At 38.2% G+C, this 18,873-nt stretch overlaps 1 protein-coding gene across 5 annotated transcripts; it reads left to right on the top strand.

Annotated features, from left to right (window-relative positions):
- The first annotated feature begins 5,716 nt into the window (after window positions 1-5,716).
- Window positions 5,717-11,803, top strand: LOC116840291 (keratin, type I cytoskeletal 9-like). 5 transcript variants are annotated; one of them, XM_032806831.1, is made up of 6 exons: window positions 5,717-5,884; window positions 7,283-7,465; window positions 8,045-8,335; window positions 10,167-10,209; window positions 11,346-11,420; window positions 11,500-11,803. In XM_032806831.1, exons 1-6 carry the CDS (start codon window positions 5,782-5,784, stop codon window positions 11,507-11,509), a joined length of 705 nt encoding a protein of 234 aa, XP_032662722.1. In that variant the 5' UTR covers window positions 5,717-5,781; the 3' UTR covers window positions 11,510-11,803. The 5 variants fall into 5 exon arrangements, with proteins under 5 accessions (XP_032662722.1, XP_032662720.1, XP_032662719.1 ...); XM_032806829.1 differs by having other exon boundaries at window positions 10,116-10,209; XM_032806828.1 differs by having other exon boundaries at window positions 8,045-8,578.
- The last annotated feature ends 7,070 nt before the right edge of the window (window positions 11,804-18,873 follow it).

The raw sequence follows: 18,873 nt of genomic DNA, 5'->3' as shown, positions 1-18,873 counted from the left end.
TACTTGACTTTAATTTCGCACGAAGTAGGTGAAGGTCAATGCGACAATGCGCAGGATTGCGAAAGTCGAAGTACGATCTTGTACTCTTCGCGACATCTCTTGAAGAGTTTGTAAGATAATCCTTTGTGAGATAATATAGTTTCTAAAATAACCGAAATCTGCTTTATCGACGTTGTCAGTTATCTTCAACGACAATATCAACAGATGATATTAGCAATGTTTATATCTTACACTTAAATATTATCTTCCCGAGTATTCAAGTCTCTCGGGTTTATCCCGGGTACATAGATGCTTAGGTAAAACAGGAAATCACGAGAAAATGACTCACTTAGTAAAACTTACTTTTTGATCGTGATTTAATAATTTTTTGTTCTATCAGGTGGTTTTGCAAATTATCTGGGTATTCAAGAGAGAAAGAACGTCAAATAATGTACATTTATATGTACAATAATGTACTGTTTTCTGGGATACCAGAAAATAAAATCAACTGATACAAAATCAGCTGCTATAAAAATGAATAATAAACAACATATGAATATCTCTCAGTTATTATCCGTGATTTTTGATCATACGAATATTTTGGGTTATATTCGAGTAATATCCGAAGTAATATCCAGATAATACCCGTAAATTTAAATAATTGATAATTGTAAGTAATCTGTGAATACACACGGAGGAAATTTTAAAATAAAAGTTAGTAACGAAGTTAGTTACAAAATTTTGTAACTGATAGATCGACATTCTGCAGTAATTTTTTTATTTTCTCATCTCATATGTGCTATTTATATTTTGAAAACCGAAATATGCTGTTAAAAAATTTGCTCTACTTCTAATGAAATATACTATTTTTCTTAGCAAAATAGATCTTACTGACAATTTATTATCTCTTACACTTTTAGAAATATAATAAAATTTAAAAGAATTTATATAAAAAACTACATATATATTCTAAAAAAATACTATAATATATATTATCTCTGAATATAAACTTTTTTTAAGAATAAAGAATACATGTCACTTATATTTTGATTGATTTATCAATTATCATAATACTGCAATTTAAGTAGCCTTCGATAGATTAAACTTACCTAATTGGCTATTTACTTCATTCGAAAGCCATCAAGACGTAGTGACTAGTAACGACAGCAATTAATCATCAATGGATTCGGAAGAGTAGCTACCTGCTTTTCCATGAATTTAATTTCTCAGAAGGACGTTGAGCTTACATATATCTTCATAGTTGTAGAACGCGCAGATATATATGAAAGTATATGAAATATTTATTTAATGAATGAAAATTGCACGAGCTATAATTATAAATATATATTAGTATAAGTATATAAGTATAAATAAATCATTAGTGCATCAAGTAAAATGTGCGTGAAACAATGTGATTTTTCATGTTCTGCTATCTATGAACTATTTATGAGACACTAGACGTTCTTTGTCATCTACAGAATTTATGAAATCGCCCGCTAAGACGTATGGAACGGCTAGATCGGAGTTATTGGTGAAAGTCTAGCTGAATCTATGGTGCTCAAAGCCTGAAATACGATGCTCGCCAATGTGATCCAAGGTCTCGCCACTGACTCATCCACCGATCGTCTCGGTTTGATTCACAAAAAACTACGGCAAAAGCAATTATCGTGGAACCGGTCGGAAATTGTCCGCGGGGTTCGGCAATTCTTACGCCGCGATTAACGACGAACGAACGCCGCACCAGCGTGTTGCCATGGGAGGACGCAAGGTTGGGGCCGTCAATCGTATCGATAGATTTTTGCTCGATAACACAGCTCCGGTTAATAACACTGTGACATAATGACAGACGCGTAATAAGATCGGGGGAACACATAACGACCACTAATCAGCGCCATGTTCTATCAATTAATTCGCCCAGGGTGCCTCGATAAAGAAGCACATGCAGTGACTAAGTTGCTGATAGCTGAGAAAATCCCCGCAGTGTCTTAACGTACAGTTAATTTTCTAAGCCGCAGGAGATAATTGCACATGTACACTCGCGCATACTCGTGTAGTCGTCGCTGGCCGGCCGGCCATTTCCGCATTCGGAGACAGTTACTTCGCGAACGCTAATATCTCGACTGTGTGAAAAAAGAAGAACGAACATCTCTCTAATCTTCTAAAGTATACACGTATTCGAATCGCGCGGTTTCAAACATTAGAAAGAACTTTTGACAACCAATATTATTGCAGATGATAAGTGGAACTTTGGAATTAACGGACAAAATTAACGGAAAATTTACCTCTAAATTCAATTCCATCAATCCGTAAAATTATGTTAAAATCCATACACCTATAAATATCTAAAAGACATCTTAGAAATGTTTGAACAATATCCTATTTACTAAACGATATTTTAAAACATCCAAAAAATGTTTAAAAAATACGTTTTTTGAACATTTTTGGATGTCTTTAAGATGTCTTCTGGTAGATTGTACTGTCTGGGATATCTCCAAGACGTATTTTAGACATTTGTGCTGTTTGGAAACTATACAAGACGCTTAAAGTTGCACGGGAGCTCACGTTGCATCAACGCAGATGAAATATTTTGCAAAAATCTACGCGGCAGCAGGAACAATCATGAGCGTGTCGTTCATTAGTAATTATCTGATTTTATGGTTTTTTTGTATGCTCATTAAGTCGGTATACCGACCATCGACGATACCGGTTCGAATCGTGAGAACAATCTACGAACGAGCGCACACGCATGATATTATTCACCAATTCTCTCTTTTTCTCGGAGGATGAATCTGCTTCCAAGATTTGCACCCATTATGTATCCTAATTATGCAGCTATTATGTACTTGGGGATATTTATCAATAATAACTACAATAATGGATTCAAAGCTAGTATCATATGAACAAATTAACAAATTTAAATGGTCGATTAAAAGTTTACTTGGCTAAAATAATCGACAAATCAATAATCCAAATTAATCAATCATATATGATTACGAATAATTTAATTGATCGATGAAATCAATTATTAATCAGCGTATAATCACTCAATTCAAAGAATAATTGCTATCATCGATGGATTAAATTATTTTTGAGTATATATATATATATGACAATTAATTAATTTTAATTATTGATTTGCTAACTATTTCAAATAAAATTTTACTCTAATAGTGGCTAATACTATGTTACCAGATTGTTGCGAAATTTAGAATTAATTCAATTTAAATTAATAGATCCCTCCTTGAAGATAACTTATTTTCAAGTAAATGTTTGTTACCTCCCAATGCCTCCCATCATCAGCGTGGTTATTATATCTGCATTCGCGACCTGAGTCGATCAGTCAAGGTTAAACGGACTTCATATTCTTTTAGTTTTTTTTTATACAACAGGAAGGTAAGACATATTGTGGTTTTAGTTATGCACAATTCGAATAAATCGGTTATACGGTACACTAAATGTTCCTAGTAACGAGCCGCAAGTAATTACAGGCCATTATTGCAGACCAGAAAATCGAATCTGCAAGCTTCCGCTCCCCCCGCTCCCTCCCCTCTCTCTCTCTTTCTTTCTCTTTATATTTTCTCAGTAATTCCAATTACTTCCGCCTATGCACGCGCATTGCGTTATCAGTGACGTAAATAGGAAACATTGTAGGAAAAAAAACTTAATTGACATGTCATAACACGCGTGTGACGAAATGAAAAAAGATGAGATAAGAATGGCGACGTTATTGCAATACAAATAGAACTGTTACTTAGAGATGCTGATTACCTTGATTGCAATGACATTATAAATGATAAATCCACTAGTTACTTATTATTATTATCATTTAAACTGTTTATTGTACAGCTCACAAAATTCAATGCTTCGTAGCTACTTAGCAACTTCTTAGCTAAATCCCGAAAATATAAAGTGATGTTAGATGCATCTTATTACGTCATGCATTCATGAGTCAAGATACTCAGAAACTCGTTTTGATGTTTCTATATTTCTTTTTTAATTTTTTGAGCAAAATGATATTTTTATGATCGATGATAGGCAACGCAAAAATTTATATACACAATCAATGCTGACATGCAATAACAGAATTGGCCAATGCAACGTATATAGAATCACAACGCAAAAAAGCAAACAGAAAATATTATCTGCATACATAAGTTGATTATAACGCAAAAAAGCAAACAGGAAATATTATCTGTATATATAAGTTGATCGTAATTTCCTATAATTTTTATTCTGCAGTAATTTTTACTATAAAACTGTGTCTATGCGTTAAATTAAACTTGCCAAGAACACTGTATATTTGGAGATATGCAAGTTGCATAATGTAAATCGCAAATAGCATTAGTCAAATTAGTCGAATTTTCGTCGATAATTTCCACATTAAGCATGCAAAATTACGGTGTTGGGGTGAAGAGTCTCTATAATTAGTTTTAAAATTGACAACGGAGATCTTGTTGTCATGTCTTGAGAGACATGGAACGAGACGCGATGAACGTGACGATTATCAAAGGATATGTGTGCTCGAGTGGGTAATCCTGGAGAAGCATTGTTCCATGTTAATACGACAAAATTGTTTAATCACAGTAATGGCTCTATCTCTCGGGGAATCATTCCCTAATTAAAGCAATGACGTGGCGTTGTTACCAGTGACTGTGTCGCATTTTGTGGACATACTTGCGCTTGTCTCTGTCTTTATCCAGTGGAAATAATGTAGCACCACAGAAAAACGGATAAGGAAAAAATATTATCCACCAATTAACAACGACGAGCCGATGAACATGCCTGAATATATTTATTATGCGTAATAACGCCATTTGGAGGAAGTATATTACCGGTTGATGTGGTTTCTCAGTAGCCGTTTATTAACAGATTTTAGTAGCTCTTTAACAGACCGGAGCGCCGTTCCACCTTCGTACTTATTCTCGTCGTTTCCCCGTTCTTTAGACTTTAAAGCGCCTTGGGCGCAATGAAAAGTGGTTAATTAACGCTGCTATCAATTTTCAAGTCGACTTTCATAGCGTCATGCTGTTAATACCAGCTATTTCGTTGTAATTAATGTATTTGTACCATCTGCGATATAAAAGATTGCCATAAAGATTTATTTTTGTGTGAAGGTACTCTTGAAATTATGCACTATGTCATTATCGATCATATTGAACATTTATTTTCCCAACACGGTATTTCCCCTTCAAACTAGTTACATCTTCAGACACAAATATAGACGAACACATTTCTTATATTCGCTCGAAAGCATTTCTCAATAAAATTTTCTAATAGGATCTCAATAAAAAGTCCACTAAATAAGATTGCAATTACGTCATTAAATAATCAGACTGTTTTGAAAGAAGACGCTTTTAAAAGACTACTACAGCATTAACATTCTTATGTTTTTTTTATACAACTTGATAAATTTAATTAAATAAATTAAATTAAATTGAATTTCCTTGATTAACATTATTCACAACGCGAGCATGATTAACGTCGATAAACTATAAGGTATTTACACGAAAAAATTTCACGCTGCTCTCTATGGAGTTACGAAGTTGTTACTTCACGTTTGTCCCGATTCTGCTCTCATTATTCTAACTGCATCTTCGTCTTGGTAAAAAACACTCTAAGACAAACGCGCATGCTGAAATTGAGGGGGATCCCCTTGGAAAATCCAAAAATCTGCGTTCACTCCAACGTCGCGCGGCGCGCAACGCGGAAAGCGGTGGAGGTGGCTCCGCGTTACATAATTACATCAGGATCACAGGCGCGTCGAATCGATGACTATAAAAGCGGCGAGATTAAAGGATCGGCATGCAGTGCATCCTGGGAACACCGTACGCCCTCACGATGGCTGTTGGTGCTCTTAACGTAGTGCTCTTATTTTCCCTCGTGACGGGCCTTTCAGGCCTACCAAGTGAGTAGATAAACTGTTCGTAGCATGAAAGTAAGAAAGCATCGTGAAGAAATGGTGACGTTATCATAATTATATTTCATAAAATTCTCTCTCTCTCTCTCTCTCTTTCTCTTTTCGTACGCGTTACAATTTATTTTCATGATGAAGTATACCAGCTTCTTTCTTCGACTAATTTAACCAGTAACACACTTTTAGTCTCTCTTTCCGTTTAAATTTTTTAATTTCTCTATCTTAATTATTGTTCAACTAATAAAGTAATAACAATAGAAAATTTATTAGCCTTTTTCTTTGACTTTAAGAAGAAACACTCTTAAATCCGTATTAAATTATTATTTGAAACTTATTTCAGGTGAAATATTCAGATTTTTATTCAGAGTCAAATCCAAGTTTTTTCAGCTGAATTACGATAAACGTGACGTTTACATCTGTAGTTGCGATTCAATAGAAAGTCTCTCATCTAACTCTGTATTGAAATCTGAATATCTCACTTGAGACAAGTTTCAAATAATGTCTATTAATACGATCCTTAGTTTGTTTAAATTTTTTTACCTCTTTATCTTAATCATAGGTGAGAATTTAATAATAATTTAAAGTTCGATGTATATCAAATGTAATAAAATTTCTTATATGAAAAATTGTTTAGTTATGTAAAAAGTTAAATCACATTTAGAAATTTTAAAGAGAAAAATTGTACGATATAAATATTTTAATAATAATAAAAATATGTATATGGCATTGCCAAAAAAGTTAACAAAGTTACGTATTTGTTATTCTTCAGCATATTAAATTCTCGTGTCACATATTCTACGACTCTCATCGGTCTAACGATCTTATATGGTTGAAGAGTATTTTAATAAGTATTTGTTTAGATAACATTAACCTTTTAGAAATCACGTGAATTCACAGAATTGCCAGTATGTATTCTGTAATCTTTTATAGATAATGATTTTTTTTCACGTCGATTCGACGCGCGTGTGATCCCGACGTAATTTTTAAGAATAATATACACTTACAACACGTTCTTAACATTTTACCAAATCATCCTGTTGCTCAATGCGATAGATTCGCGATAATATATATATATATATATATATATATATATATATATATATATATATGACGTTAAAATCCATAATATTCTAGTTACTCTGAAAACTCTGTTCACAATTTTAGACATAATATTGACAAATAGAGAAACAGACTGAGCAAACTATGTGATTGATTCAGCATGCAACTGACGAGATTGTACTTCTCTTCGAAAATAACAGTGACGTGAGAATGCACGCGCTGGAATAAATCCAACCGCGATTAGTTCAAGATTCCTACCTCGCGTCAGATGCCGTAATCTCTTCTTATTTTTTCTCACATAATGATGGATTCATTTTTTATCGTAATTAGCAGCGCTTGAAAAGGAAGTCGAAAATCGCTCATTGCCGACTGAGCTGCAACCGCCGCCGTTGGACGAAAAGGAACACCACGCTACAGTTTTTATTATTAATCTGTACGCTTTAAACAGCAGTAGCAATGAGTCGGAACAGGTACTCAAAAATGAAATCGTCGAGACTGTACCAGATCTGCTGGGTAAGTGTAAAAATTTAAGTGTATTATTTGGTGTAAGTATATTGGTTGAATCTTCTGACATGTTTTTTTTAACTCACGTCATTTAACACGTTTAAACGTATTAAATTTTAATTAAAAAAAAGCACGTTTTAAACGTGTCAAATAACGTGATTTAAAGCCGCAACAAAGATGTAAAAAAGACCTTCAGCCAAATTACACAGACTTATGCGTTTAACAATAATACACTTGGATTTGCAGTGAAGTGTGCGCAATCGCAGACAGAAAGGTTGCCCGACTACTTTGGGAGTTTAGGAGTATATCCTGTCTGATATAATAGAAAAATTTATTTTTTTCAATAGAAGAATTTTCTCCCATTAGACAAGACAGGATGCGTTCCTAAACTCATGAAGAAAGGCGGACAACCTTTCTGTCCGCGATTGTACACGAAATATTCCAATTTCTTTCAATTGTGAACGAAATTCAACATGTCGATTTGTAACACGGTGTAAAATAACAACTGGAAATACTATTACAAATGACGATCGGCAATTGAACGAAGACAAGATAATAACGAATCGAATAAAAAGTACATCTTTGCAGAGCCGTTGGCCACCGTTCTCCTAGTGGTGGAAAACGACGAAGACGAGAAGGAACACTTGCCCGTTGACCTCGACGAATTCGCCGTGGGATTGAAGGACCAAGGTTACAAGGTCGACAAGATCGATCATAACGGCAAGACGAAGGTGCTCAGGATGAAAGTGAAAAAGGAGGAGGCGCAGAGTATGGAGGAGTCGGCTTCGAAGTCGGACGACGAGACGAAACCCCGTCAGAAGAGGACCATCTGCTTCAGCTGTGGCGGCGGCGGCGGCGGCGGCAGAAAACGATGGGGGGGTGGGTATCCGAGCGGTGGAGACTATTATCCCGCTGTTAGCGGCGGAGGTGGACAATGTTCCACCTGCGGCGGCGGAGGAGGTTCTTATCCTAGCGGGGGTGGCGGCGGCGGAGGAGGAGGACATTATCCTAGCGGGGGTGGCGGCGGCGGAGGGTATTATCCTAGTGGAGGTGGCGGCGGCGGAGGTCATTATCCTAGCGGTGGTGGCGGCAGTTATTATCCTCCTAGTGGTGGTGGAACTGGTAGGTATACGTAGGTCGATTACGTGCAACACGTCTTAAAACCGCCGAATGCTCTCGCCATCACGGACTCTCTGACCGATTCGAAGACGATTTTTCCTCGATTGCGTTGCATACACGCGGAAGAAATATTCCTTTCTTTTCATATATGAATTCTCTTCAGTTCTTTTACTGTGTTTTTATGTGTCGGCGCAGGAATGGACCGTCAATAAGATCCATCCTGCTAAAGAACATAACAAATACTTCAATGATACATTTCAGTTTCTACACTGAGAAAAAGCACATGAAAATTTATTTTGGATATAAAGTTTATTTTTGTGAAATGAAGTTTACTTATGTAAATAAACTTTATATTCTACGAATAAATTCTCTAACATTTTTTCCTCAATATACATTGAGAGAAAGAAATATCTGAAAAATAAAAAAATATTTATTTAGTAGATCTATGAATGTCGATCTATTTCACGGTTATGAAATTTTGTTGTGATTCTTATCCTAAAATTCTCTCCTTGTCGATTTGTAATTTTCGGGTAATTCGAGTAATTTTGAGATGACCAAATATGAAGCTTTCAAATTAAACTAGGAGACAAAACGGATGACAAAATTATGCAATGACGTGATCTCACTTGATGCTTATTTTTTTACGAGGAAAAACCGTCTTCAGAATTAGCGAAAGATCTGCGGTGGAGAGGGTATCCTCGGTAGTTTCGGGCAACATCAAGATCTCCGGTTTTCACATAGCAGGATCTTGACCACGTGTGTGAGCGCAACTACGTCATGCTAGCAATTATCTGGGAATTGCGTGGATTGTTTGTAAGAATATCGCATGGATTGTTTGCAAAAGTGAGCTATTTACCATGCACGTTTCTAAGAATCGAAATGCATTGATGACCACGCACATAATTTTACTAGATTTTTCTAGATTTGTTAGAGAGGATCGCGGATGCTTCATAATTCTTGCGTAATCTCGAATAGGAAAATAAATATGTGAATCGCGCGTATAACGTCTCACGGAAGAACATACTTGACGATGAGTGTAATCCATTGCACGCTACAAATGCTTTCAAGTGCCGCATAGATCAATCACGGCTTTTCTTTAAGCGTTTCAAAGCGTCTGCAGCGTCTAATGAATCGACCCGATAACGACTGAGCACTAATGAAACGATTTAAGGGCACTCGATCGAATGATTTTTTTATGTATGTAGAAACCACGAAAATTACATGTGAACAACGTAACCTTACTACCTGCTGATTGTTAAAAACGTAACATTAATTAAATACCTTATACGATACGTAAGATTTAAAAAAAAACACTAACAATACAGTTAAGGTACTAACTGATTATAACAGAAATTTTTACTTGCTTGGCTTTCCTTGGCAACTAATGTCAAAGCATCATGACAGAATTTGCAGATTATAATCACGTAACACCACGGCCAATACATAACGTCCAAAATGTCACATCTTAAAGTAACACTAACACGCCATTCTTGCCGAAGCCCATCGTAAACAGCGCTTAACAGGGGCATGCTTTGTTCAGGACAAAGTATAGCTGTTGTGCCGATTGTAGTCATACCTATTGGAATTGCAGGAGGCGGAGGACGCGGAGGCGGAAATTGCGGCCGTGGATGCGGGTATATTATCAACATAATATTATTTACAGAACGTGACGATGGTTCGCAGATCTTGCAAAAACCATGCAATTGTTGGCGGCCAATCATCAACAAACGCAATCGTTCCTACACGGAGTGAATATGTTTTCCTTTTTTTAATTTTTCATATAAATTCTTTACAATTTTATTATGTTCCTAACAGTGCAGAAATAGACTGTCAATAAGTTCCATCTTGCTGAGCAACATAGTAAATTTCATTAGAAACATATACACAGAAAAATATCATTGTCAAAATTCACTTTCATCTTATATTGTTAAGAAACAAGTTATTCAATTTACTTTCCTTCTTACAAGTAAAATACTGTTTTCAAAAAAGAATATTTTCTTGATAATAATTTTAAAATGTATCTGTCACAAATTTCACAAAAAACTCATTACTTAAAAGAAGAATTTATTGTCTCTACAAGAATAATAGAACATTTTATAGTCGAAACAGTCGACTCGACTCTATATAGTAAGTAAACTGAATTTTTGTCTTTATTTTATATTCTTGATTGAAATGCTAAATTTACTAGAATTCAGAATGTGTTTAAATAAGTTTTATGCTTATAATGAACTCTCTCTCTCTCTCTCTCTTTCTTAATAATAGATTTTCGAATACTTGTAAAATACTTTAAACAAGTAACATTTACTCAAATGTAGTATGTACTTTTCTGTGTGTAGCAAATTCTTGTAATGGCACATTTCAACTCCTAAAAAGCATAAGTAATATACATGAAATGGAAGGACAGTCAATTACTGCAGAATGTCGATTTATTCTTCAGTTACAAAGTTCTACAGTAATTCTTATTATTCTTATTATTCTTATTATAAAAGTCTCTCTGTACACCGAGGCAATCTTACGAGATACTTAACGAGATACTTAACGATCGCGATATTTTTGTTCGCTTCAGCAGCGTAAAACCGGTTCCAACGATTGGCTGGAATTGTGTTTGAAAGTTGTATTCTAAATTATTCGTGAGTTTGATTTAGCATTTTCATATATATCGGATTTCCTAAACCGCCAATATTTGCATGGTACAACCATCATCGACGTTTATGTCGCTGTTTCGTTCGATTCCTTATTAATTACGATTCTTTTTGCTTCTCCAAAATAGTGGAGGTGGCGGAAGAGGTGGCGGCGGTAGTTGGTCCTCCTCTTCGGCTTCGGCGCATTCTTCCTCTGGCAGTTGGTAAGTGTTGCATCCGAGAAATTTCGCTATCGAACGTTTACGCAGCCGATTAAGGCGTCACTTTTCTCTTTTTTTCTAGGGGAAAATGAGCGGAGGCGCACGTAACCACATAAACATGTTGCCATCGGCGATTTATGCTGCCTTGACGTTTATTTCATATACACGCGTGCAAGTGCAAAGAGTGTGGATTCTGCGAATACACGAGTCAATATACTGCGAACAAATAACAACTCAATAGTCTCGAAATTATATTGTAAAGTGTAACGCATTCCTGCTCATTTGATTGTATAACACATACAAACACACACACATATAACACAACTATGTATGGAATATGGTATATTCGCCAATAAATAACAAAACAGGTTTGGCTCTAACAAAAATCACGATTCGCCGTGTTATTCGGGCACAAGCGATTTCTTGGAAACAATCACGAGCTTTATGATTGCTTTCTCATCGGCCGGACGGAAGAGGAGCCGCGTGTGTCGACGAGACGAGCGATGAGCGTCTCTTCATTTCGCGTGGCTCTAATGACCCGTTAATTTCCACGCTTCTTGATAAAGCCGCACTTATGATAATGAGACAATCTATCAATGCACGCTGTCATTAGTAGTATGGATTCTTCTTCTCCATTTAATCCGCGCACATCCGCAAAACTCGGAAAGTCCTTTTGATGAAGGAAACCTTTACACTGAGAGAAAAAATATCTAAGAAGTAGTAAATATTTATTTGGTAGGGATGTACACTGACAGCATATTTACTTATATAAAACATTTTTCACATAAAGAAATATATATCTTCTTGAAACTTTAACCTCTCTTTTCCATGAAAAAGCAATTATTTTTCTATTTAAATAAAATATTAAAATTTTTTATCTCTTTTTAAATAAAAGAATTTAAATTTAAGTGAATATGTGTTGTAAGCATCCACTCAACAAATATTTACTAATTTTTAGATATTTTTCTCTCAATATATGCACGAGGAGAGACGCCAATTCCGCTAAGCTCTCTTTCTCCTCCATACTTGCGCAATGTAATTTTCTGACGTTGTAACGGTAGCTCAAGAGATATTGGAGAATCTCTTGAATGGAACCGCAGTGGAACCTGCAAAAAGGAAAGCGCGAGACTCGCGCAAAAGCCGCGAGGAAATACAAGACGAACGGTACGGTATTATTTTCCAAGTTCGCCGGCCGTGATGCATGCTCGAGCCCGTTCCGCATTATCAATTCGTTGTAATTCACAGCAACCCGCAACCGCAGTGCGATCTCCACTCCGACGATCGGCAGGCCGCGATCGGTAGCTCGTTTCGTATCGCCTGGATATCTAGGCGCCACACACGGCCTTCCCAAGCGGGCTCTATAAATACGACCGGTATATATACGGGAGCGGCACCGCAGCATCCGCGATTTCAGCCGAAGATGCCGAAGCGAGTGGCAACAGTAATTACGGCGCGAGTCGGATGAGCGCGGGGTAACGGTAAAGCTTCGATTCTTTTGCCGCGCCAGGCCGGCCGGCAGGGAGAGAGAGAGAGAACCGGCGCGGAACGAATTACCTGCCGAAACGTGAAGCCGCGACCGGTAGCGGATCTCTTCGCGGAGACGCGGCCGCGGAATGATCGCGCGCCGACGATCCTCTCAGCAACTTCATCGGGGAGTGATTAACTGTTGGAAATAAGAATATCGCACTCGCGCGCGCTGCAAGGAAAGTAAATACGAGGAGCGTAAATCGCTTCGCGCCGATTAAAGTGGCATATTCGCTCGTCATTTGTTACGCGCGTCAGCAACTTGCATTTTTCTCTTTTCTCCCTTATTAATTTCACGGCCGTGACTACACGGCCGGCGCGTCTTGTAGTCTTTCTTCATGAGAATTTCCATTACTTGTGTCTCGCCTACGATTACCTGCCTTTATTTTCCGAAACATTCCTCAAAGAGACAGAGAGAGGGACAGGAGTTGTTAGAATCTGAATTGAGATCTGTTACTCTCGATGTGCACGCGTTTGCGAAATGATCTGAAAGTAATTTTTTTCGATCAAGTTGTAAATGCGTCAAATTGTCACAATTGGGAGCCATTGCTTTATGAGCTTACGTGGTAGTCAACTATAAGCCGAAGTGACAGCACACGGTGCAAATATTGGACCCTTATTATACTATATCTATGTAATAACTTGAGACAAACCTACTTTGATCCTACTTTTGACTTTAATGTTCTACTTGATGTCTATTTATATACTCTGACGTTCATATCAATCTTTTTTTATTCTATTTAATCTGTTTAATCTATTAGCTTTATCACTACGTTTCCTGTCATTTAGAGGCTAAGTAGAGTCGCAGTTTCTACAGTGTATTAATATAAGCTTCAGAGTATACACACGGAAAAATTGTTTGGTTGGATTAATCAAACTTTCGATGAAATAAAAACGAATCAGAAAATTCCGGTTGAGTTTATCAGAAATCATGTTAATTTGGATATAACTCTGATAAATTTTATCGGAATTTCTGGATTGTTCTTATTTCACCAGCAATCCGGTTAATCCAACAAAACTTTTCTTGCCATACAGATATTAGAAAGCTGAACTGTACGTCCATCACGAACCTAATATTGTATGAAGAAAAGGAGAATCTACTGTTTCAAAGTTATGAGTCGAGAGGGAGATGCTAAGCAGCCGCATTTTGATTGATAACTCTTGTCTCGTTGTAGGAATGCGTCATATCGGCCGATGGAAAATGTGGGTCTGCGGGTCGATGATTACCCATTGACTCCGATCGTACGTGCCATGGTAGACAGGACTCTTCTTCGTCCTCTTCTTGTACTAAGTATTCGCACAATCGCGCGTATTTTCTGGTCGTTGACCGTCGCCGGCCGGCGAACTCGTGGACTCCTCGACCAGCTCTACAGCCAGGAAAAACTGGGCGAGCCGGGAGCAGATCGTAAAAACTTACTCAGACGAGTGAAGTAATTGTATCTCCGGTGCCTCCCTCGACTTCTTGGGAGGCGCTCCGGCCGCTACGGCCAGAAATTCACACGTGCGTGCCACTTCCATTTTAGAGAGCTTCACTCCGCAGATGCCGCATTGAAATAGCACGAGGCGCGAGAACTCGACTGAACGGCGCATAATTACACTTTTAAGATACGATATCGGCGCTACATATTTGTTGAATTCACTTCCTACGAAGATATTGAGAGAGATAGATCGGTGTTGAGAGAGCAAAATGTCCCGTGTAAGCTACTTGTACGGATCTCTGTAATAAGACGAAAAGGTCGTGACTCGATTAATAATTTATATCGAATCGTTTACATCCGTTATATTAAAACGTCAAAGCATCAGGCTGCATTAAAAACGCTCGTGGCAGATTAATGATGGTCTCCGGGTATAAGTATAATTCAGTACGTTAACTGTTTCTTCGATGAGATAAGAAAGTCATTCTGGTAAAAACCGGATTCGCGCGACCGCAGCCAATTAACGCTTTGTAGACGACCGTATCATGTCAATAAACGACAAGTTGGACGAGTATTAAGCGGCCAATGAAGGCCAAAAAGGAGATCATTGATCGCGGCGTCGTTCGAAGACGTGTTAATAGACAAGACCGGATTCTGGTTGTCACAGATTTTACATATTGATTAAAGAAAAAAGATGTTTATCAGATTTTTTAATATTGTGCACATTTTCATATAGCTATAACCTTCAGGTAAACAAAACAGGTATTATATATATTATACACAAAAATTATTAAATTGTAAGTAATATTGTAGCAATATTTACCAATTCAAAATTATAAGTAATATTTTCTATCGTGAGAGAATAAATTTAAGTAACATGTTAAAACTAACTATTAGTTAAAATACTTAAATATATTTAAGTAATATGTTATAACTAACTATTACTTAAATAAATTTAATTAATTTTATAGTATATTATATTAATATAATTTAAGTAATAGTTAGTTATAACTAACTATTACTAAAATAAATAAATTTAAGTAACATGTTATAACTATTAGTTAATACTACATTAGTTAAAATAGTCTCCTGCAAGTGCATAATCCACTGTTGCACGTAATGAAAGCAATTTTCATTCACAAAATGATTGAAATCGAGTATACGGACACACGTGGTAAAGTTGGCCGCTATTCAATGGCCAGCAGGCCCTTTATGGAGATCTCTCACGGAGACCAGGGAACAATCAAGCACAAGAATTAGTTGTCTGAGAAGTTGTAACTTCGAAACATAGAAGAAGTGCCAATTAACCTCTTTTACGACTGGTTTTTCCATTTAAAAATTTTTCTCAATATAAAAACATGTATATTAACATATATTAACATATACATATTAATGTATATTAACATATATTAAACATATATTATTAGTATCCGCCAAATAAAAACGTTTTACCTTTTAGATACTTCTTCTTTTAATGTACACGTACATACGCGCGTACATGAATCTTGAAGTCTCATGAAACTATCTGGTAGAGACGTCACAAATCGGCTGCTCGCCGTCTCGATTCTCATTCCTTTCAGCGGCCCGACGTTGGATAGCAAATATGCCCGATCATTCGAGGCATTAATCATCGTGCGTTGTAGCACGCGACCTAATCCACTACTCCGTTATATCACTTTTTGCGACTATCAGGTGTACCCGAACGCGATTGTTGAATTAATAACGTTACCATAGATTACGCCGCGCGCAGGTGAATGGGTCGGGCACATTCACCGCGCAAGTGAAGAACAAGAAATCAACAGATTGTCCAATCTCACTCGCGCGAAGCAAAGTGTATCCCCCTCGCAATCGCCATTAAAGCCTCGCGCTCTTACGCCGAGCTACGCTCGACCCGCATCGCGTCGAATCTGATTCAATACAATTTTCAATCCAATTAAACTCTTCAGGCTCGACCAGCACGTGGCGGACACCGTGGCAGAGGAAGGTGAAACTAGTATCTCTGTACGGGAAAGCGAGACTTGGTCCAGATAAAACTCAATTCTATCCCGGCATGTTATCTCGTAATGTGTTCGTGAGATGTTAAGACGCATGATTTATCGCGAAGATGGACAAAATGAACGAGGACGCAATCGATGGTCCGCGTCGATATCTTCCGGTCGATTATCATAAATTACGATATCTTTTATTTACCGTCACCGAATCGGTCCCGCAACAACGGTCGTATCCGTTGAACTCGGTGGCTGAGGCTCGATAGCCCGATGTGATCGGGCCCGATGTGATCGGAGACGATATTATTTTAGCGCGCGGCGCTCGAGCGTATCTACATAAAATATGGGATACGTCAAGCGGTGTGCCTGCGTTAACGAGAGCACTCACAGCAGCAGCAATAGCAGCAACAGCAGCGGCAGTATCAGCGCAGCAGTCCCTTAGGCGCGATCACCTGTTAGCATCGGCCAGCATTGGCGATAGTCGTAATAACGATAAGATAGCAACTGGACTGGATGAAATATTATCGTTGGGCCGCGCGCGCAAGAGTCGCGCCTCGTTTTCTACGACTCGATGCCCGTGTGACTCAAGATCGCCGGCGATTAGAGCGCACGAGCAGGCTTTAATTTAATCCTCCGGGAGTCTCCGTGCGAAGGATCGTAAAGGGAACCGGTTGCGAACGGCTGGAATTTGCATAGGAAAGCCCGTGCGCGCGCGAGCGCGGTGCAATGCACGAGCGACGTCGAGCTTTTCCTTTTCGCCACGTCGCGACGGGACGTTTTCCTTCACGATTCGCGCGAAAGACGGCCGCGTAACATCTTTCTCTTTCCGCGTCTAAGCGGGAATTGCTGGCCGAACGGGCACGCAGTGGTCCGGTTCGTCCTGCGCGCGCTACATCTCGTCGACAGGAGCGAAGTGCATCGAGGTCGTGGCGGCGATTTTCAAACGCGGCGAAAAGCGCGAGTCGGCGCGACGTAGAATCCGCGGACCCAGACGATTGTAGAATCGGCGACCTTCGCCGGTGATCCCAGCCGGCCTAGATTACAATAGAGCCATCCTGCTTGGCAATTGCAGCTGATCTAGTCGCGCGACACTCGATGTGGCGCATGCATGAGCCGCATGAGGATCGGCGAACACGGCCGCGATCGGAGACTAGCAATTATTCGCGGCCGCTCCGAGAACGCGTCGCGAATTAATAGCGAGCGCGATCGCGTTTTGCTCTTCATACACGCGCCTTTTTTCAGTCACTTCGTGTGCATTCGGGTCGGCGAAATGGTCAACTTAAGTTTAAGCTTAAATCTACAAGCTCTTCAAACTTCTCTCTCTCCCTTAGCAAAAGATCGAAATTAACACAAAGTCTATTAATTAATAAACTTTGTGGTTTAAGACCGATTTTTCAATAATAATTTAAGTTCTAAGTTTAAATTTAATTTTAAGTTTAAACATAAGTTCAATACTAGGTCCAACTTAAGTTTCAACTTAACTTTAGATCAAACTTAAGTTGGAACCTAATTTCAAATTTAACTTATGTTTCAATTTAAATTTCAGTTTGAACTAAGTTCAAACTTAATTCCCAACCGAAATTCAAACTTAATTATAGGTGTTTTACTTAAATTTGAACTTAATTTTAAGTCTTTAAGTTCAAACTTAATTTTCAGTCTAAACGAATTCGCACAGAAGTCAGTTATGACAAGAGTCAAAGTATCTGTATACGCGGTGTAAATATTAGCCTCTTATTATGCTCTTATCCGATAGATAAGAGTATAGCAATAATACTAATGTTTATCCTTGAATTTTCTTTTACAATTGTGACATCAGATGTCTCATACAGTCGAGTATATGCGTTCTACAAACGCATGTACTTGGTCGTATCGTAGCGGAGCAAACACGACTATGTATCGAAATTCTAACATCGGTAGTCGAAGATTGCCAGCGCGACCCAGTAAACCAGAATGTTAACTGTACGAATAAGCGAGATTGCGGGCGCGTGTATGCTGGCGATATTACGCGCCCATTTACTTGCCTATTTTCGCTGCTCATCTTCCCTTCCTTGGTTCGATCGAGCGGAAAAGGGGCGGCGGTCAATTATGACGCACCGCGATCGAGTGACTGTCATTAACGTGAAACGGAAAGTGAGTTTTTCAGCGAGGCTTTCAATTTCTATCCGGCATTTTCTCCCAAGGCTACGTGCCGTCTATATATGCCAATGCCTGCGAATGCAAATGAAGTTAAATTCTTCATTACGGGAACATCACTCTCGCAAATATGATCAAGGGACACGGTCCAGTCTCGCGCAAAGTGCTATGCGCGAATAGCAAGGTCGACCGTGTTATATTTACGCGACCCGGCTAGTTAGGAGTACATTATAACGCGTTAGCCGGTAATGTCAAGTCACGTAGCCACCTCATTAGATTTCGTTAACAAGCAGCGTCTTCCATCTGCGTCGCCTCTCTCGCGCTCATTCTTCCTCTCTTATTGATCATTACGTCAGCTGCTATAATATTAGATTGCTGCAAAAGGTTTGTAATTTT

Source organism: Odontomachus brunneus, unplaced genomic scaffold (assembly GCF_010583005.1).
Source record: "Odontomachus brunneus isolate Ranch 3 - 2012 unplaced genomic scaffold, Obru_v1 Obru_scaffold_009, whole genome shotgun sequence".
Classification (NCBI taxonomy): domain Eukaryota; kingdom Metazoa; phylum Arthropoda; class Insecta; order Hymenoptera; family Formicidae; genus Odontomachus; species Odontomachus brunneus.
The sequence above is the reverse complement of the archived record's forward strand: the minus strand, read 5'-3'. Positions and strand labels throughout refer to the sequence as shown.

What these genes read in the sequence shown, in the direction of transcription:
- LOC116840291 (XM_032806826.1), top strand. Translation starts at nt 5,782, where the DNA reads ATGCAGTGCATCCTGGGAACACCGTACGCCCTCACGATGGCTGTTGGT. An exon ending in GACTGTACCAGATCTGCTGG is followed by an intron (nt 7,466 to 8,044) that starts GTAAGTGTAAAA and finishes ACATCTTTGCAG; the next exon opens with AGCCGTTGGCCACCGTTCTC. An exon ending in AATTGCGGCCGTGGATGCGG is followed by an intron (nt 10,210 to 11,345) that starts GTATATTATCAA and finishes TCTCCAAAATAG; the next exon opens with TGGAGGTGGCGGAAGAGGTG.